Raw genomic sequence first — 22,660 nt, 5'->3', positions numbered from 1 at the left:
CCGGACTTGTCCGACCTGCCTAGTTCCTTTTCCACCTATCCACTCCACCCTCTCCTCCCTGACCTATCACCTTCATCTCCTCCCCCACTCACCCATTGTACTCTATGCTACTCTCTCCCCACCCCCACCTTCCCCTAGCTTATCTCTCCGCCCTTCAGGCTCTCTGCCTTTATTCCTGGTGAAGGGCTTTTGCCCGAAACATCGATTTCGAAGCTCCTCAGAAGCTGCCTGAATTGCTGTGCTCTTCCAGCACCACTGATCCAGAATCTGGTTTCCAGCATCTGCAGTTATTGTTTTTACCCTACTAAATTATTATAGATACACCTTTACATAGGATTCCTCCCATATTCACCTCCAGGATTTGTTCAAATGCGATATGGTTTCATATAATTGTAAAATAATTAAAGCATAGTAATCAAATTAAGGTGACAGTAACAGGCTGTGATATCAAGGCAGCATTTGACTGATTGGGGCATCAAGGAACTTTAGTTAAAATTAACATCAGTGTTGTCAGGGTAAATTTCTCAACAAGCTGCAGTCATATCTAATGCTTAAGCAGATGGTTGTCATTTTTGAAGACATATTGTTTCAGTGCAAGCCATCAATATCAGAGTTCCTCAGGGTAGTGTCTTAGCCCCAACCATCTTCAGTTTTTTTAGTAATGGCATTTCCTCCATGATAAGGTTAGAATTCGAGATTTATAAAAATTTGATAGCGGGATGTTGGCTTAACTCATTGGGTCAATGGTTATCGCCCATCCCTAGCACAGGTGGTAGTGAGCTGTCTTCTTGAATCCTTCCGAAATCATAATAACACATTCATAATAACCGCTTGTCTCAGTTTAGCGAAATATGATCATTGTCACAATCATGAAATCTGTTCCTGAAATCAAAGGCAAATATTTCGAACCATGGTGACATTATACCACAAAAAATGGTTTATTTCAAGCTTTCTGCTAAAAACGTCATTCAAAATTATTAAGCACAATATAATGATTAAGAGTGGTTTTGGAAGAATTCAAAGTGGACTCACCATGTTAATGCTTTTTTATTCACAGGTGCTGCAAAACTTTCTGTTATTCAGCACTTTCTGTTTTTATAATTTGACTTTGTACTCTGTGCCTCAATGTATAAATCTAAAACTACTGTATTCTTGATTAGTTATATCTCAACTGGTCCTGTCATCTTCTGTGATTATGCATATAAATCCCCCTGCTCCTGAACTCCCTACAAGAATGGTACCTTTTATTTAATATTGTCTCTCTGTGTTCGTCTGACCAAAATTAATCATTTCGCAATTTTCTGCATTAAATGTTGACTGCTGCCTTTAAGTCCATTTTACCAACCTATGTTCATCTGAAGTTCTACACTACTTTCCTCTCAGTTCATAATTTTCAAGTTTTGTATCATCCACCAATGTTAATATTGTGACCTGTTCCCCAATGTCTAATGCATTATTTTATATCTGGAAAAACAGGACTCTGAACATCAACATTTGGGAACTCCATTGCAAACCTCCAGTCCAAAATGCAGTGACCTCCACTTTTTGTCATTTGACTTTTTGCAAAACTCTGCAGTGTGATGCCTTCTTAAATGCCTCTTCGAGGTCCTTGTGCATCACATCAACAAGATTACCATCAATCCTCTCCATTACATAATCAAAATCTCAACCAAGTTAATAAAAAATGATTTGCTTTCTACCTCGCTTTCCTTAATTAACCTACGTTCCTAAACTGATTGAAGTGAGACAATTCATTAAGTTTGACATTTAAATGTACACTAATAGCTCAGAGTAGACATTTGTAGCTACAAACGCCTTTTCTACGCAAAATGGAAAATGTAGTCAATTTCCAAAGGAACCTAACTAAGAATGTAACCAATTCAGAGGGAACCCAAAACCTTGAATGTCAGTTTGGTAAACTGAACAACCTTATCAGATTGAATCGACAATCACAGGGTGGTAAGGGCGCAAGTAAGAGACATTGTTAGCAGTGTTCTCTCGCACCTTCTCTCCAGTGGCACAGGCTTCCATGGCAGGAACTAGATGCCGATCGCCGTTCATGGAACTTTGCACTGATTGCTCACACACAGTCATGCACCTTAGAAGGGCCATTGATAGTAAGACTGATAGTGTTAACAAATATCCAGGAGCTAATGAAAGTATAAAAAGATTATGAGCAGAATCTGATTATTGATAAGGATGTGTGACATAAGTGCTTTTTAAAATTAAATTGTTGATGGGATGTGGACATTGCTGGCTGGGTCAGCATTTATTGAACATCTCAAATTAATAACAGGCAGTAAACCAGAGTACCATGGGTCTGCAGTCATATGCAAGCCAGACCAGATAAGGATGAAAGGTTTCTTACCTTAAAAAATATTAGAGAACCTGATGAGTTTTTTTTTAATGCCAATTGTCAGTAGTTACATGGTCATTATTTGTTTAGTTTTTATTCCAGTTTTCTTTACTGCATTTAAACCCACATCCCAGCACATTACCCCAGGATTCTGGAATTCTAGCCCAGTGACATAAGATCACGAGTGACAAGTAAAATTGTACAAACATAATAATGAAGTATAAGAAATGTATGAATTAAGGCTAGAAATTGTCAACATGACCAGGGAGACCTTAGTGAACTTTTATTGTATATATCCCAGCTAAGATTTATAAAATAAAGCCTGTAATTGTTGAACCCAAACACGAAGTGACTGTTTTGCCTGGAGTATTATTCAAAAAGCTTTTCCAAAAGCAAAGAAAACTGACTAGCCAATAATTGCTGGGTTGATCTTTATCCCTTCTTTGGAACAAATGTGTAAGACTTGTAATTATAATCCTCTGGAACAGTCCCTGAGTCTAAGGCAGATTTAAAACTACGGTCAGTGCCTCTGTAACTTTTACTCTTCTCTTTCAGTATCCTGGGATGCATCTCATCTGGACCTGGCATCTTATCAATATTAAATCTAGTCAGCTTATCCAATACATATAAAAGTAGGAAGACCTGGAGCAACTCAGCAGATATGGCATCATCTGTGGAGAGAGAAACAGTGAGTGTTTCAAGACCAGCACGACTTTCTTGTTCCAAAGTTAAATCATATTGGCTTTGAAATACTAACTCTGTTTCTGTCTCTACGGATGCGGCTAGACCTGTTGATTTTCTCCAGGCCTTTCTGGTTTATTTCCAATTTCCAGCATCCATGTGTTGTTTTAATTTAAACTTTGCAATACTGTTTCCTTATCAATTTTAAAACTTTCACCCCACTGAGGAAGTGTAGAATAGGATGCTGTATATCATCCTTTATTTCATACAATCTCCCAAAGTTAAATTTGTCTCTATGAACTTCAAATCTGAAATTTCATGAGCATTTGAAAGAAATAGACTTGTAGCAATATGGGACCAGAATGAGGAATGGAACTGGCACAATTGCTATGAGCCAGACATTCTTTCTGTGAAGCATGATTCAAGAGACCAACAGAAACCACTGTTTATTTCTGCTCAATATTATGAATGGAATAATGTTGGTAGCAATTTATTTGTATTTCTTAAGATTAAGAAATGAAAGTAAATCAAAATGTCTGGAAGTAGATATCTGCTGCAAAAATACAGAAGCAAAAGACTGCAGATGCTGGAAATATGAATTAAAAATAAAACAACAAAATGTTAGAATAACTCAGCAGGTCCGGAATCATCTGTGGTGAGAAACTGCATTAATGTTCAAGGTCAAGATGCCTTTTAAATCAGAATTCAGAACGTGAAGAGGTGATAAAAGGTCATCTCAACTTCAAACATTCGCTCCAGATAATTAACAAATATTGTCAGGAAGAAATATTAACATGTCAATCATTGAGCATTTAGATTAATCTCCAGACACACTTATTGCCACATAAGAATTAATAAAATAAGTTAAGTTGTTTGAGACAAACATTTTACCATACAATAATTACTAAAATAAATCTGAATATAAATGTGCTAAGTATAAAAGTTGCGGATTTTGCTACTTACAAGTTGGAGATCGGGAAAGAACAATCAAATAAATAAACAGATTGTATTGTAATGATTTCATTGTTGCCTCTTTTGTGGTGACAAATAAAACTCACATTCAATTTATAATGAGCTCAAAGGGATGTGGTTTGTTCCCTTTGATGTCATCTCTAAGAACTTTTCCATTGTGCATCAATTCTACCTACAGCAAGTCACATGACATTAGTTGAAGCTGATCAGCTTTCGTAATAAATATTCAGACATTGGTCAGAAGAAATGCATGATTCACTAAAATCATTTATGAAACTTGAAAGGATTAAAAAAGATTTTCAATGATATTGCCAGGGTTGGAGACTTTGTGCTATAGGGAGAGACTGAATAGACTGGGGCTATTTTCCCTTGAATCTTGGAGGCTGAGATGTGACCTTCCAGAGGTTTATAAAATCATGAGAGTCATGGATAGGATAAATAGCCAAGGTCTTTCCCCCGGGGTGGGGGAATTGAAAACTTGAGGGCATAGGTTTAAGATGAGAGGGGAAGGATTTAAAACGGATCTAAGGGGCTGGTGTTTCACATCGAGAAAATCAGAAAATGAGTTAGTCATCTCAAAAGCTGCCAGAGGAAGTGGTGGAGGCTGGTATAATTACAACATTTAAAAGACATCTGGATGGGTATATGAATAGGAAAGGTTAAGAGGGATAAGGGCTAAATGCTGGCAAATGGGACTAGATTTATTTAGGATATCTGGTCGGCATGGATGAGTTGGACTGAAGGGTCTGTTTCCATGCTGTACAGCTTCATGATTCTATGACTCTATTTTTGGATATCTAGATCTATCAATCTATATGTAGCATGCATTTTCATTTAAACATTCAGATTACATATATGACATACTGAGAATCAGTATCATTCTTAACTCAGTTGTGTGTGAATACAGTGAGATTTGAACAAATTAAAGCTTGGTTTGATAAGGGCAAGTAACATTTGTATTACAAAATGACCATAACCAATGACAATAATAAAGTATCTTTACTTGATGTTAAATGATACAGTTGTCATCATTATCTTCCACTGGCAACATCCTGGGAATTACCATTGACCAGAAATTGGATCAACCATATAAATATAATGGTTGCAAAAGCAGAGAGGTATTAGGCCTTTTGAGATGACTAACTCATTTTTTGATTTCCAAAATCCTTTCCACCATCTCAAGACACCAGTCAGGAGAGTGATGAAATAATCTCCACGAGTGCAATTCCAACAAAACTCAGGTTGCTTGACACCTTCCAGGGTACATCAGTCAGCTTGATTCCTGCTTCCCCATTCACTACGTTAACCACTCATTCTCGCCACTATTGGTACACACTTGAGGGAGCACTTTCTGTGGGCATAGTCTGAGAATTAGGGTCACACCATTCAGGAGAGATGTGGAAGCTAGATCAGTGGTTACATTTAAATCTGAGATAAATACCGGATATACTCGAGTAATAGTCGATCTCGTGTAAAAGTCAATGTCCTATTTCTGGCCAAATAACCTGGCATTTTCCATGTATCTCATGTAAAAGTCAATCCTAGTTCTTTACAGAAAGCAGATCAACGTTTGTGAGTCATTGTGTCAGCCATCATGTCGCGCTCCAGTTGCCAGTGTGCCAGTTGTTCTGCTCTGCTCCCAGTCTTCCGGTCGGCTGGCTGCTATGTTCCCCTCCGGGTTTTCAGAATTACCACAATTCATTTCTGTATTCGCTTAGAGATCAAATGGCTTCTGTTAATGATACGGTATGAATTTTGATGGGCATGCATTTCCACTATTCAAAAATGTGATATTCGACCCCGTATATTTAACCTTAAAAAGTAGGCTAAAAATGGACTATCACTCGAGTATATACTTTAAATATTTGATGATCGATGATATTAAGGGATATGGACCAACGGCCGATGTATGGAGTTAGGCAGCAGATCAGTCATTTTCTCATTGAATGGCAGAACAGGCTCAAGGGGCAGAATGACCTACTCCTGTTCCAACGTTCTTTACAGTTACAGCAGTGTTCATCAGCTACAACTTACACTACAATAATTCAGCAAGGTTACAGAGAGCTATACAGCACAGAAACAGACCCTTCAGTCCAACCCGTCCATGCCGACCAGATATTCCAACCAAACCTAGTCCCACTTGCCAGCACCCGGCCCATATCCCTCCAAACCCTTCCTATTCATATACCCATCCAGATGCCATTTAAATGTTGCAATTGTACCAGTCTCCACACTTCCTCTGGCGGCTCATTCCACCCTCTGCATGAAAAAGTTGCCCCTTAGATCTCTTTTACATCTTTTCACTCTCGCCCTAAACCTATGCCCTCTAGTTCTGGACTCCCTACCTCAGGGAAAAGACTTTGTCTATTTATCCTATCCATGCCCCTCATAATTTTGTAAACCTCTATAAGGTCACCCCTCAGCCTCCGAAGTCCCAAAGAAAACACCTCAGCCTGTTCAGCTTCTCCCTGTAGCTCAAATCCTCCAACCCTGGCAACATCCTTGTAAATATTTTCTGAACCCTTTCAAGTTTCACAACAGCCTTCCTTCATGCAAGTTTCACAGCACCTCGCATTTATCTGAATTAAACTCCATCTGCCACTTCTCAGTCCATTGACCCATCTGATCAAGATCCTGTTGTAATCTGAGTTAACCTTCTTCCGATAGGAAGGAGACCAAAATTGCATGCCATATTCCAACAGTGGCCAAACCAATGTCCTGTACAATCACAGCATGACCTCCCAACTCCTGTACTCAATACTCTGACCAATAAAGGAAAGCATACCAAATGCCTTCTTCACTATCCTATCAACCTGCAACTCTACTTTCAAGGAGCTATGAACCTGCACTCCAAGGTCTCTTTGTTCAGCAACACTCCCTAGGACCTTACCATTAAGTGTATAAATCCTGCTAACATTTTCTTTCCCAAAATGCAGCACCTCGCATTTATCTGAATTAAACTCCATCTGCCACTTCTCAGCACCTCGCATTTATCTGAATTAAACTCCATCTGCCACTTCTCAGTCCATTGACTCATCTGATCAAGATCCTGTTGTAATCTGAGTTAACCTTCTTTGCTGTCCACTACACCTCCAATTTTGGTGTCATCTGCAAACTTACTAACTGTATCTCTATTGCTCACATCCAAATCATTTATATAAATGATGAAAAGTAGTGGACCCAGCACTGATCCTTGTGGCACTCCACTGGTCACAGGCCTCCAGTCTAAAGAATCAAACCTCCACCACCACCCTCTGTCTTCTATCTTTGAACCAGTTCTGTATCCAAATGGTTAGTTCTCCCTGTATTCTGTGAGATCTAACCTTGCTAATCAGTCTCCCATGGGGAACCTTGTCGAACGACCTACTGAAGTCCATATAGATCACATCTACTGCTCTGCCCTCATCAAACCTCTTTGTTACTTCTTCAAAAAACTCAATCAAGTTTGTGAGACATGATTTCCTACACACAAAGCCATGTTGACCATCTTTAATTAGTCCTTGCCTTTCCAAATACATGTACATCCTGTCCCTCAGGATTCTCTCCAACAACCTGCCCACCACCGACATCAGGCTCACTGGTCTATAGTTCCCTGGCTTGTCCTTGCCACCCTTCTTAAACAGTGACACCACGTTTGCCAACCTCCAGTCTACCAGCACCTCACCTGTGACTATCGATGATACAAATACCTCAGCAAGAGGCCCAGCAATCACTTCCCTAGCTTCCCACATTATCGGGTAAACGCCAGTGCTGTAGCTGTACTGGAAGAGGAGCAGCAAGTTCTGGAGCACAATTCGTTGGTGCAATTGCCAGAATATTGTCAGCGCCCATAGAGTTCTAGAATACACCTGATCAGGTCCTGGGGATTTATCCACATTTATGCGTTTCAAGGCAATCCATCAAAGGTTTTCTGCAGGCTCACGATCATTTGCACATTCTGCTCCAAATCGCATGACATCCTGACTTCAAATTAAATTGCCAATCCTTCACTGTCAGTGGGCTAAAATCTTCAATTTCGTTCCCACAGCAGAACTATGGGTGAATTTCCACAACATGAACTTCTGCAATTTGTGAAGCTGCCTCAGCACCACCATCTCAAAGCAAAATGTACAATGAACCTCTTTATGTTCAAAGTTAAATTAAGACCTAAATGAACAACAATGAGATATCGAAGGAGCTAAGCACCATGAGATGAATTATGACTGAAGTTAAATATTTTAAAGACTTATGTGAAAACTTTAAGAAAGTGGATTTCACTATCAGCTTTATATGCTTTCAGTAGAACAGTTACGCTCACTTATTTCAACTAATGAAACATTTTCAAAGCGAATGCTTCTCTTGTAATATGTGGTTTACGGATCTTCTTCTGGAAACCACGATTCTGCACGTCTTTAACTGAAACCACAGTCACTCATCTTGGTCAATGAAAGCAATTTGTAGCTTCAGAGCTGATGTATGACCAACTGTCCTATACTCAGTAAATAACTACCCTTTTGCACAGAAGAACCACGTACATATTTCCATCAAGAGAGATAGTAATGTTTCCTAGAAGTCATTAGACTCTAGGGTTTAATTTTTGCAGCAAGCTATGGAATTCAAGTCATCCTACTGTCTTCCTTCAGTGAGTTGCTTGATTGTCCACCACCAATTACGGCTGGATGTGGCATGAATACAGAACCTATATCTGAGGGTGAACAATCAAACAACTCGCTGGATGAGGAGGCTTCACAAATATCCCCACCCTCAATGATGCAAGAGCCCAGCACTTCAGTGCAAAAGATAAGGCCGAAACTTTCACAGCGATCATCACACAGACCAATTGATCTCGGTCTTCTCCAGGTTCCCAGCTCTACAGATACCAGTTTTCCTCCAATTTGATACAATCCACATGATGTCAAGAAATGGCTGGAGACACTGGATACTGCAAAGGCTATGGGCGCTGACAATGTTCTGGCAATTGCACCAACAATTTGTGCTCCAGAACTTGCTGCTCCTCTTCCAGTACAGCTACAGCACTGGCGTTTACCTGATAATGTGGAAAATTACCCCTGTATATCTTATACACAAAAAGCAGGACAAATCCAAACTAAGCAATTACTGCCCCATCAGTCTACTCTTGATCATCCGTGAACTGATGGAAGGTATGATCAAAAGTGCTATCAATCAGCACCTGGTCAGCAATAACCTGCACAGTGACGCTCAGTTTGGGTTCTGCCGGGACCACTCAGCTCCAGACTCATTTGAGGTTTGGCTCAAACATAGACAGAAGAGTTGAATTTGTGACATGCGGTGACAGTGACAGCTATTGACATTAAGGCTGCATTGGCCAAATGTGGTATCAACGAGCCCGAGCAAAACTGGAATCAATGGGTATCAGGGGTCAAACTCTCTGCTGGTTGGAGTCATATCTGACACATAGGAAGATGTCCATGGTTTTTGGAGATCGGTCATCTCAGCTCCAGAACATCGCTGCAAGGGTTTCTCAGGGTAGTGTCCGAGGCCCAAACAGCTTCAGCTGCTTCATCAATGATCTTTCCTCCATTATTAAGCCAGAAGTGAGGATGTTCGCCATTGATTGCACAACATTCAGAACCATTTGTGACTTGTCAGATACTAAAGCAATCCAAGTTCAAATGTAACAACATCTGAACAATATCCAGGCTTGGGCTGACAAGTGGTGAGTAACTTTTGCATCACACAAATGCCAGGCTCTGACCTGCACCAACAAGAGACAATCCAAAGACTGCCCTTTGACATTCAATGGTGCAACCATCATTGAATCCCCTACTATCAACATTCTGAGGTTATCATTGATCAGAAACTCAACTGGACTCATCACACATTAAACGTATCGGCTTCAAGAGGAGGTCAGAGGCTAGGAATACAGCAGCGATTCATCACCTCCTGACTCTCCAAAGCCTGTCCATTATCTACAAGGCAAAGTCAGGAGTGTGATGAAATATTCTCCACTTGTCTGGATGAGTGCAGTGCCAACAATACTCAAGAAATTTAACACCATTCAGGAGAAAGCAGTCTTGTGACTGGCACCACATCCACAAGCACCCACTCTCTCCACCACTGACACTCAGTAGCAGCAGTGTGTACTATCCACAAAATATACTGCAGAAATTCATCAAAGATCCTCAGTCAGCACCTTCTAAACCCTTCACAACTAGAAGGACAAGGGCAGCAGATAAATGGGAACACCATACCTTCTGGTTCTCCTCCAAGCCACTTGCCATCCTGACTTGGAAATATATCACCATTCCTTCACTGTCTCTGGATCAATATCCTGCAATTCCCTCCCTAAGGGCATTGTGGGTTAATCCACAGCAGGTGGACTGCCGCTGTTAAAGAAGGCAGCTTACCACCACCTTCTCAAAGGTGCAGGCAGCCAACAAATGCTGGCCACTCAGCAACGCCTACATTCCACAACTGAATTTTAAAAGTTTTGTAACATAGCATAGGATCCCATCAATAAATACTTTCATTCTAATTTGTTTGGTACTTTTATCATTATTATTGTTATGAACATGTGTTTGTGAATTATTTATTTGTACATATGCATTGTCATTGAGTGTACAAAGATATATATATATATACACATATTTTGAACATTTTGAAAAGAATATTTCAAAGCAGAGGATATTAGCTATAACATTGCATTTTCAAGGAAAACAAACTGCCAGATAGAGGCTACGAGCATGCAACAAACTCGGGCAGGGGTCACGCGTTATTGTTTGTGGGTATAACACAGCTTGGTTTTGAATGCAGACAGTTAGAAAGAACCTACCACAGGGATAACAGTCTCTGTACTCTCTCATTTTTCTTTAACCCCACATATTACAATTTGTTAGTTCAAAACCCACTAGATGACTTCATTATCCGAAGTGGGTTATTAAATGAGAAGACTGATAATTGCCCAGAGGGCTGATAAGAGTCACCCACATTGGTTTGGGTCTGGAGTCAAATATAGGCCAGACCAGGTAAAGATGACAGATTTCCTTCCCTCAAAGTCATTAGTGAGCCAGATAGGTTTTTCGCAACAATTGACAGTGGTTTCATTAGACTTTTAATTTTAGATTCTTTGTTGACTTCAGATTCCACCATCTGTGGTGAGATTTAAACCCAGGTCCCCAGAATGTCAGCTGAGTTTCTGGATTAGCTATGAAGGGCTTCTGCCCAAAACATCTCTTGCTCCTCAGATGTTGCCTGACCTGCTGTGCTTTTCCAGCACCACACTCTTGACTCTGATCTCTAGTATCTGCAGTCCTCACTTTCTACTACTTTTTGGATTCACAGTCTAGTGATAATACCACAAAGCCATACCTCCCCTAAGTTACTATAATACTGACTTATATACCATCGACAATAAAATTTGACATTATCACCTTTCTATTTAAATTCAAATGTTGGTGCAGCCAGTGAAGATGTGGTGCAAGAAGAGGAATGTGTTCACTTGTCTTACACTATTAGGGCCTTTCTCTGCTATTTGTTCAATTATTTTTCAGTTATCATTCCATAATATTAGCAGTGTTCTTATATTTTAAGCTCTGGCACAAAGTTCTGCAGTCGTGTGATTAATCAGGTAGATATTTTTCTCGCATCAGTCCAAGCCCATTCCTATTAATGCTCCAAGTCTCTGAGCAGGATGTGTCTGCAAGGAGGTCACTCAGCATTGGCTGACTCCCTTCATATCACAGAAAGAAAGGAGGACATGTCATGAGGTCAGGGAGGGATGAATGCCGCCAGAGTTACTTTTCCTCCCTGACCATTCTGGAGACAAGGCTACATTCAACCTCAGTAACACTAGCTCTTTACAATAAGCAATAAGTAAGGGTGCCATCAAGTGCTTCAACAAATATCAACAACCTTTCACAATCCAACACACCCCTCCTTCACACGAGCATTCTCAAATTCCCTAACTCTCACTTCACCTTGCCCATCACAATTACCTTCCATTACCACACAGCATCTTCCTCTTTAAATGGAATAAGTCTTTGCTGAGAACATCTAACCTTTGACCTATTTCCCCAATCCATTTTAACCTTTTATTATATTCTTGTAACTGCCTTTATTTAATTTTGAGATGCGACTTTATACGAGTTAGCTGAATTTCTTCTGCCCATTTTTTACTCCCAATTGAAGAGAATTTCATTATTTAACCTTATGCTACAATCAATGATCCGACATTCCAAAGATAATTTTGCTTAATCTTCGAAGTCTTTTGAATCTCAAATTTTATTTATGGTACAATGGATCTAGATCATAATTCTGCCGTGTCTCACCTTTTGGAATTTAACAACATCCAGCAATATCAACTTGTAATTAACTGTAATGAGGAGAAAAAAAACAGGCTGAATTTCCCTAGCATCAAAATGCAGTGGGCAAAGTTGAGTCAGACAGCAAAATCTGGTGCACGGACGAGTCAGATGGGAAAATTAGATTCACAGTATTGAGAAAAATAGTTTTATTTTCCACAAAAGTTTTTAATGATGAGACAAGATGAGACTCTCAGCAGTGAGTGGCAAGAGGCAATTTTTCATACTTTAGTATCTGTTATGGACCAGACCAAATCCCCTGCAAATATATCAAGCAGATAGCCTAGATCCTAACACTTGTTCTTTTTAAAGGCAAGTGTAAGTTACTGTGTTCCAGGTGTAATTTGATTGGTTACTCTACTTGTGAGGCAACAGTGCTAACCATTGTACCACCAGGGAGTTGTGTTTGATTCCACCCTCAGGTGAGGTCTGTGTGGAGTTTGTCACATTCATCCCATGTCTGCCTGTGTTTCCTCAGCTTGCTCTGGTTTCTTTCCACAGTCCAAAGATGTGTGAGTTATGTGGATTGGCTATGGTAAGTTGCCAATACTGTCCAGGGGTGTGCAGGCTAGGTGGATTAGCAATGGGGAATACAACGTTATGGGGTGGGGTTGGTCTGGGTGGGTTGCTCTTCAGAGGATCAGATTGGACTTGATGGACTGAATGGCCTGCTTCTGTATTGTAGGGATTCTATGATAGCTATATAAAATATTAAATTGCGATACTTATTGAGGAAGCCTTGCCTTTATTTCTTCTGAAAATTGTATGTTAGCTACAATATTAGGCTGCAGGATGACTTAAACTGAGAACTGCATATTAAAATGTATGCAATATTGAGCTAGAAATAGGTGGAAGAGTGACTCTGTTAATTAAACTTGATGTGAGCACAATACAGAGGGAAGACAATAATTTAGGAAATGGGATATAGAAGCAATCTGAGTAGAGATGAAGCTGATTAAGGCAAGAGGTCACTTGTGAGAGGTGTATGCAGCAACCACATGTTCAGACCACCTACCAAGGAAGATATAATGGGAGATTGTCAATAGTGTGCAGAAATTATCGTGGGACATTTTATCTGAAGTACAGATGGAAAAATCAGTTGGTGGAAAGTAGTCTTGTGAGGGATTCATTGAATGTTTTGGACAATTTCTTAGGCAGCATGTTATGGCGATAGTCGAGAAGAAGCTATACTAGACCTCATTTTGGCCAATGAGATATGATTAATCGCTGACCTCATTGTTAAAGTGTGTCTGGGTAACAACTACCATAATATCATTGATCTTACAAACAATTTAAGGCAGAGAAGTGGTTAGTATTTTGATTTTAAATGGGCAATTAGGTATGAAAGCAGATGTAGTGAAATTGAATTGGCAGTTTACCATAAGAGATATATATGTCAATAGAGTTGCAGTGACAAACATTTAATCTAGGATATTCCAGAAACTACGCAACAGATACATTCTAACAAATAAGAAAAATTCTAAAGGACATCATGTTTAAAAGAAAAAGTCAAAGGTAATGTTAAACTCAAAGAAAAATCTCAAAAGAAAAGAAAAGAATTGTCAAAGATAAGCAGCAGCTAAGAAGTTTGGACTGAACACGTAAGATAATTAAAAAGTACTACAAGGTTAATAAGGATGGAAAAGTTTGGGTACGAGAGAAATTTGGTCAAAAATATAAAAATAGAGAAGAACTGTTTCTTCAGATAGTTAAAAAAAGGAAAGAGTTTAAAAAAAGACTTGGTCCTTTCAAAAAAAAAGATTCCAGGGAATTAGGAATGCAGGATCAAGAGATAGCAGACAAATTGAATGGATATTTTGCATTGGCTTTCAGTGGAAAGGCTAAGAATGGCATCCTGGAAGTAGCTTTAAGTCAGGAATTCAAAGAGAGGGAGGAACTCAAGAAAATTACAATTATTAGGGAAGTAGTACAAAGTAACTTGTTGGAACCCTGATGGATTTTCATCCTAGAGTCTCATAAGGAGGAGCTAGTGAGATTGTTAATGCATTGGTTTTAATTTTTCAAAACTCATGAGCTTTGGCATGATTCCTTTAGACTGGAAAATAGCTAATGCAATTACTTTATTTAAAAAAGGAGGGAAGCGAAAGTAGGAAACTGCAGGCAGTTAGGTTAATATCTGTCATAGGTAAATGGTAGAAGTTGTTATTGAAGATGTTATAACAGGGCATTGGAAAGGTTCAAGGCAATCAGGCAAGCCAACATGGCTTTGGTGAATAATTAGAATTTAAATAATCTTGTTTAAATCATTAGAATTCTTTGAAGAAGTAACTTGTGCTGTGGATAAAGGGCAACCAATCAATGTACTTGACTCTCCCAGATGGCATGAGTATGGTGCCACATCAAAGGTTATTGTAGACATTAACATTGCATGGTGTTGTGGGGGTAACATTTTGTTTTGGAAACATGATTGGCTGCTGAATAAGAGCAGAGAGTGGGAATAAAGGAGTCATTATCACGCTGGCAGGATGTCACACTGGTGTGCCGCAGGATTCGATGCTGGGACCTCAACTACTTACAATGTATACAAATGATTTGGATTAAGGGTCCAATTGCTGATGACAGAAAGATAGAGAGAAAAGTGAGTTACAAAGACCATGTAAGGAATGTACAAAAGGCTATATATAGTTTAAGTGAATGTGCAAAGATCTGGAAAATGGAATAATATGGAAAAATATGAAATTGTACAATTTGGCAGAAAGAATTAAACCTGAAGATCACAATCTAAGTGGTGAAAGTTTGCAGAGATCTGAGATGAAGAGAGATCTGGGTAATCCTAGTGCATGAATTGCAGGAGGTTAATGTTCAGGGACAGCAAGTAATTGGAAAAGCCAATAGAATGCTTTGTTTTATTGTGAGGGGAATCGAGTGCAAGAGCAGTCAGGGTATGCTTCAGTTATACAGAACATTGGCAGGACTGCATCAAGAGTATTGTGTGGAGTATTGGTTACCATATTTACAGGAGAATATTAATGCAGTGGAAACAATTCAGAGAATATTTACTAGAATAATAACTGGAAAGAGTGGATTGCCTTATAAGAAAACCAACAGGTTAGATCTGTCTCCTCTAGAGGTAGAAAAGTTGGGTGAATTACTATAAACATATAATGCCCTGAGGGGGCTTGACTGGGTGGGTGTGGAAAGGATGTTTTCTGATGTGGAAGAATTGAGAATTAAGGACCTTAGTTTAAAAACAAGGGTTTGCCCATTTCGGACTGAGATGAAGATAATTTTCTCTCAGAGAGTTGAGTTTTGAAATTCCTTTCCTCTAAAGGCAATGGCTGCAGAACTGTTGTTTTTACTAAGAAGGGGATGAAGTTTTGATTGCCAAGGGAATGAGGAATGTAGAGTTGACTTAAAAGATCAGCTATGATCTCATTGAATGGTCTGGCAAGTTTGAAGATGCCCAGTGGTCTATTTTGGTTCCTTGCTCGTATTTTAGACGGACGTTCATCTTCGGAAAACAAAAGTTGTGGTTCAATGTGATTCAGCATGCTAGAAACAGCACCAGTTATAGCTAAACATGAGGGGACAGATTCCAGTATTGAGCCAATTTGATTCTCATAGCAATACAAGTCTGAAGACATTGGATAAAGTAAAGACTGTGGGCCCTGACAACATTCTCGAAATCGTACTTAAGATTGGTGCTTCAAAATCAGTTGCGACCGTTCCAAGCTGTCCCAATAGCTACAATACATCTTATAAACATGGCAATGTGGCCAAATGCCTAGGCATGTTTTGTGTGCAAAAAGAAGTGCAAATTAACCATGGACAATCACCTCTACATTAGTTTACTCTCATTCATTGATAAAACGATGGAAGAGGTCAGCTAATTCAACGATAATCTGCTTACTGACACTCAGTTTGCGTTCAATCAGATGTACTCAGCTACTGACCTCCTTTCAACATTGATTCAAACATAGCACAAAGAGCAAAGAGATGAGGTAAGAGTGACTGCCTTTGATGTTAAAACTCCAGTTGATAGATTGTGATTTCAAGGAACCAGTCAAGTCTGGAATTAATGAGAATCACTTTGCTGATTGGTGTCATACCTGGCACATAGGAAAATGGATGTGGTTGGTGGAGGTTGGACATCTCAGCTCCAGGACACCTCTGCAAGAGTTCTTCAGGGTAAAGGCCTAGGCCCAACCATCTTCTACTGTTCATCAATGACCTTCCCTCCATCATATGGTCAGGAGTGGGGATTTTTTTCTGATGATTACTTAATGTTCAGCACCATTCAGGACCCTTCAGATACAGAGCTGAAAACGTGTTGCTGGAAAAGTGCAGCAGGTCAGGCAGCATACAAGGAGCAGGAATCCTGAAGAAGGGCTCATGCCCGAAACGTCGATTCTCCTGCTCCTTGGATGCTGCCTGACCTGCTGCGCTTTTCCAGCAACACATTTTCAGCTCTGATCTCCAGCATCTGCAGTCCTCACTTTCTCCTTCAGATATGTTCAAATGCAGCAAAACCTGGTCAACAACAGGCTTGGACTGCTAAGTCACAAATGACCTTTGTGTCACAGAATCATCAGCCAATGACCATCCCCAATGAGAGAGAAATGAGCTATTGTCCATGAATATTCAATGGCATTGCCCCACTATTAACTTAGGGGTTCTTATTGAGCAGAAATTGAACTGAACCAGCCATATGAATACTGTGGCTACAAGAGCAGGTCAGATGCTCGGAATTCTTTAGTGAACAACTCATCATTTGACTCCCAAAACATGACCACTATCAACAAAGTAGTTATCAGTTATTCAGTCACCTCAAACCATTTTTCAGAATATTCTAAACAGAAAAACCTTTCAACAGATTCAGAAAATACTTTATGTCTGGCACTAAAGAAGGGAAATGAGTCGCGTTTGTTTGAAAAACCTCTATGCATTTGTTCGCAATGATTTACACTCTCTACAATAACACTTAGTTAAACTGCAACATGATGTGTTGTAGCATGTGGTTTTCAATGCTGCCTGATGATAAACTTGCCATTTTTTAAGAAACCCACCAAATGTACAATGTCTGCCTTTCTCATGTGTGACTCTTGCAATAAATGTGGTTCAAGATAAAATCCTCTTCACAACACTTGTTGAAGTTTCCACTTTTCATTGCTTTAAGATTTTTCTAACTACCTGTTCAAGCTTTTAGTATAAAAAAAACTCCCTAAATACCAATGAAGCCTATACATCTATACATGGGTTAGCACCTTCAAGAGCATTGCAGTGCAAATCAGCCAAGCACTAGAGTTAGGATGTTGATTTCATTTTAGATTAGATTAGATTACTTACAGTGTGGAAACAGGCCCTTCGGCCCAACAAGTCCACACCGACCCGCCGAAGCGCAACCCACCCATACCCCTACATTTACCCCTTACCTAACACTACGGGCAATTTAGCATGGCCAATTCACCTGACCTGTCGCCTGAGGCGGGAATTGAACCCGGGTCTCTGGCGCTGTGAGGCAGCAGTGCTAACCACTATGCCACCGTGCCGCCCCTGATTAATTATAAAGGCAAATAAGGAATTTGGAATATGATTGATTTAGACACCATTTCTAATCTTATTGCGGTCTCATAACTTCAGTTTATCACCTCCAACATATGATCGTCATGTCTACACATTGAAATTTGAATGAACTTCAAGTAATCAAGCTGTTGATTAGGTCAAATTTGTTTCTGAATGCATGGTCGCAGCTTCCAGCTTCACAGTATTCTGTAACAGCAGTTTGGGCTGTGCTAAAGATCAGTGATGTGCATACCATGCATGCAATGTTGATTTCAGTTGTTGCAGTAGCTGCATTTTGTAAGAATTTAGGGATAAATAGAAAAGAAAATATACAAGCATTTATCTCCATGTAATGTTCCATTTAAAGCAAACATTTTCAATCATATTTCAATTACTTTTGCACAGAAAGTGAGGAGGACTTTCTCTATTGTAGACAATTATGGAAGCTCAATCATTGTGCACGAATGATATGGAGAGAGTGCAGCAAAGCAGCATTGATGTCGATGGTCAGGATGATCTAACTGAATGGTGTAGCAGGCTTGATGGGCTGAATGATCTCTTCCTGTTTCTATGTTCCTAACTGTAGATGTGTGCAATACTTTAGATAATAGAGCTGACTAGAGCTATTATCAAAGGATACTGGAGTTTTCAACCTGATATCATGCAAAGGGGGATTGTGCTTGTATGGAATGAGCTGCAAAAGAAAATGGTGAAACCTGGTACAGTTACAACATTTAAAAGGCATCTGGATTAGTATATGAATCACAAGGGTTATGAGGATAATGGCCAAGTGCTGGCAAATGGGACAAGATTAGTTTAGGATATCTGGTCAGCATGGACGAGTTGGATCGAAGAGAAATGAAACTGTTGGTGAAGTGGGAGAAACTATGAAACTATTCTTATAATTCTACATTTCTGCCAGAAAGAAAGCGATTTATGGAAGTGTTTTGTAAAGCACATTTTTATTGCATTAGTTAGCTCATGCAAAACTCATCTATTCCTTAGTTTGATGCATTAGGTGTCAGATGAGTGATATTTGTTTTTCATCAATTTTCATTTGTATGTTACAGTAAAAGTGAAAAAACGTGCGATCTTGTTATTATCTGTTTCTATTGGTGTTGGGAAATTGTGTACTTTTTCAACATGCTTGGTTTCAGTGGGGATTTCGAGCAATACCAACTTGTGTTTTATTATTCATTCAGGGCATGTGACATTTTGGGGTGTTTAGTGGGGGAGTGACAGCCATTATAACGTTCCCTTGCTCCAATTGATGAACCAGGAAGCACATTGCCACCATGGCAGTGATGTCATCATTCCTTTGCTAATTATTTGAGACACTAGGCTTGTTCCAAGATAGTGGCAATGGACTTGTAGCACTTGTGCCTTTGAACTGAGCCCAATGCCCATCTGCTTCCATCTGCCTTTCTTCTTTCACTTACTTTTGCTTCTTTCTCAATTTTGTGTGTTTTTTTCCTTTTTGGTGACATCAGTCTCACTCCCGGCATGTCAGCAGAGGTCTCCTTCCCAGAGTGTCAGCAGTGGAGGGAGCAGTACCCTTCCTCGTGTGTCAGCAGTGGGAGCAGTCCCCTTCCCAGAGTGTCAGCAGAGGGAGAGGTCCCCTTCCTGGAATGTCAGCAGTGGGAACGGTCCCCTTCCCGGAGTGGCAGCGGAGGGAGCAGTCCCCTTCCCGGAGTGTCAGCGGAGGGAGAGGTCCCCTTCCCAGAGTGCCAGCAGCAGAGGAAGTGGTCTCCTTCCTGGAGTGTCATTAGTGGTGAGTTCCTTTATTGAAATGGTGATCTGAGGAGTAGGTAGTGGCAGCAAAGTAAGTCAGGAAAAGGCACCAGTGGATTTGGTGTGATGGGTCCAGCAGGGGTTTTTAACCTAGTTCGGGGCCCAGCAGCTTTCGCGATGGCTGCATTGCAGAGGTTTTCTCAGTGCAGTCTCATGGCGGCAATGACGTTGGTGGAGGCAAGATGGCGCTGAAGAATGGTGACACAGTTCCAGGCCAAGGCTGGGCCCAGGTACCTAGCAGCAGCGTGCCGGGATTAGGATTCCTGAATGTTCTCAGGCTGAGGGATGGACTCTGTGGCTTTATTTTTCTGGCAGCAAGGATTCATGGTGGAGGCGGGGGTGATCTGGGCATTTTCGTTTTCTTTGGCTGTTTCTTTTATTTCTGCTATCTGTTTTTTAATCCTGTCTACTAAGATGGTGCCAGAGAATGTCAATTTTGTACACTTTTCACTGCACTCCTGTATTCTTGCACTCAAGTACACTTGACAATAATATCTAGATTTCAATCATCTCCCTGGCATCAATTATTTACAGTGGATGTATTGAAGAAAATGCAAGGAACGTTTTTTGGCGCCGAGGGAGAATCTAACTTTATGTCAGAGGTCCCAACTTAACTTGACTTTTCCCCAGTTGGGGTCAGATTCACGTAAGATATCTTTTTATCAAAAATGAAAATGTTTGGAATTGGGGTCATTCTATTGATTTTTTCAGGAAATTTGTTACATGGTAGGCAATAGAGAATACAGGTAACAGGTATCTAATTCAAAAGGCAGGATTTGACTGTGGTGTCCCATAGGAATGTTTTAGTGATGCCTCAGATTTTTTCTGTACTTACCAATGCCTTAGTTGCAATAAGAATTGCATATCCAAGTTTGATTTTGAAAGTTATGAGTTTAATAGATTGAGACTGTGGGGTACACCACAGGACTTGATATTTAATAAAGGAAGCTGTGAGGTAAGAACAAAGAAAGATATATTATTGTATTTTCATCATGGTGAGAAACTGAAACCATGGCAGAGCTGAGAGATTTAGAGGTGAATGAAGTGAAATTAGCATAAAAAGTTAATAGGTTCCAAAGTAAGTTCAAAAATTAAACAATGTAGATCTTTGTCTGAAGGGAATGGAACTCCAAGAGCTGCATGTTTTCCTACAATTGAGTAAAGTTCTAGTAAAACTGGAATCGGAACATTGGTTAATACTGGGTACCATGGAAAGGAGGTATTGATCTCGTTACAAAATCGAAAGAGTGTGTGGTCACTTTCAAAGAGAGGAGCCTTTTCTGAGCAGACAGATGGTGACAGCACACGGGTCAGTGACTAGCTGACAGGTGCAGAGAGGGCTGAGAATGGACAATATGTAACAATCAGCTTGGGGTTGTCATTTGATGTTAAGGCAACTGGATTAGAATTGAACCAATTAATTTAAATTATGCCCAGGATACCAAAAACCAATTCAATTTGAATTTGATTGTATTAACAACATTGGACCAATGAGAGAGTACCCACCTTGGGGATTTAACAACAAAGGGTATTTTAAAAATTACCCATTGAACAGAGCATATGTTGCCTGAAAAGGGCTTTCAACGTTCTCAAAGAAATCTCTCAGAGGGCATCGTTTATTAAAGGTCCCAAGAAATTTTATGCAAAGACACTCGCAGTAAAAAAGAAAAAAACTCATAGAAGGCGACCCAGGGACATGATGTCAGATTTGGAAGGACAGAAGAAAACAGCAGATTGTGAAGACTGGAAGCAAGGCAGCATAAAAGACAATATGGATTTTGAGAAATAAGTTAATTTAATGTTTAATGATTGTGTTACTGGAGCCGCATTTTAATGGAATTGGGGGTCAGATAGTGATTAGTTAAGAAAAGGTTTTCTTAATAGTTTTTGTTAGTCTTTACTTTTAGAGTTAGGAAAATAAATTGTTATTTTTTTCTTTCAACAGTGGAAATCAGGGGTTTTCTTTCACTTGCTCACACTTTTGGCAGATTATGAGATGAGGTGAGCTTTTCTGGGGTGTTACCTTGATTAGCAGAGGGGTTTGACCTTTGTGTCATACAAAGTGGTGCAATACAGATTCACAGGGCAAATAAAGGTTGAGCTATGAGGATATGTTACTAAGACCAGGATCATGTTCCCTTCAGTTTCGGAGAGAAGGAGTGTTCTAATTTAATTATTTAAGATGATTGAATAATTTTATGGATTAGCGGGAGATAATATCTCTGGTGGAGAAGCCCAGACAAGGAATCAGTGCAGTTGGTTCTGCTATAATGTGTGTTTCTTCAGCCCCCACATCCTGTTCTGCCTTTTATCAAGACCATGGCTGATCTATTACCTAACTCCATATATCCCCCTTGGCCCATATCCCTTAATACATTCATGAAATAATAATCTCTCTCTTTCAGATTTAAAAGCCCTTCCTAACATCTCTTCTAAACAGTTTGGCACTAATTTTTAGTTTACTCCCTAGTTCTAGTTAAATGTGAAGAATAACAACATAAAGGAAATACTGTGGAGTAGTTTAACTCGTGTCATTGGACCTTAAAAAGTAGAGGAGAACAGGAAGACTAGAAGCAGCCACATTTATGATCATTTATGATCTGGACATTTTCAAAGTCCTGTTGGTGCACTGGGGAAATGTTGTTTCAAAAATCAAGTGGTAAGACACAGCATCAAGTTCAAAAGCTTTCCATGGTATTTTTATCCAAACTCAAGGAACTTCTTCCTTGGCTGGGTTCTATACAGTAGAAAGCAAGGGCTGTAATTTCTCTCCATAAACCTTAGTGAGTTTTCTCACCTCATTCTGTATGCACCGTGTCTCCATGCTCCAGCTGTGAACTATATCAATCATTGTCAGCCTGGTCTGACATAGCCATCTGTGTTGGTGCACTAACCATGGGCTGGAGCAAGGCACAGCAGTGACATAAGAAACTTAATGACCTTTTGTGCATCACCAATGTAAGTGGTAGCCTTTGTTATTTTCATTTTGGAAATTGTTGTCATTTCATTTCTGTTC

At 39.8% G+C, this 22,660-nt stretch overlaps 1 protein-coding gene across 1 annotated transcript in view; it reads right to left on the bottom strand.

Moving 5' to 3' along the window:
* LOC122554931 overlaps positions 1–22,660 on the bottom strand; it is a 100,984-nt gene that overhangs the window by 10,557 nt on the left and 67,767 nt on the right. The window contains exon 9 of the mRNA XM_043700360.1: positions 4,001–4,069. Within this exon, the coding sequence (XP_043556295.1) occupies positions 4,001–4,069 (69 nt within the window). The remainder of the gene's footprint in view (positions 1–4,000; positions 4,070–22,660) is intronic.

The sequence above is a fragment of the Chiloscyllium plagiosum genome, chromosome 1 (genome assembly GCF_004010195.1).
Source record: "Chiloscyllium plagiosum isolate BGI_BamShark_2017 chromosome 1, ASM401019v2, whole genome shotgun sequence".
In the NCBI taxonomy this organism is placed as follows: domain Eukaryota; kingdom Metazoa; phylum Chordata; class Chondrichthyes; order Orectolobiformes; family Hemiscylliidae; genus Chiloscyllium; species Chiloscyllium plagiosum.
This window is presented reverse-complemented; position numbering and strand designations above follow the sequence as displayed.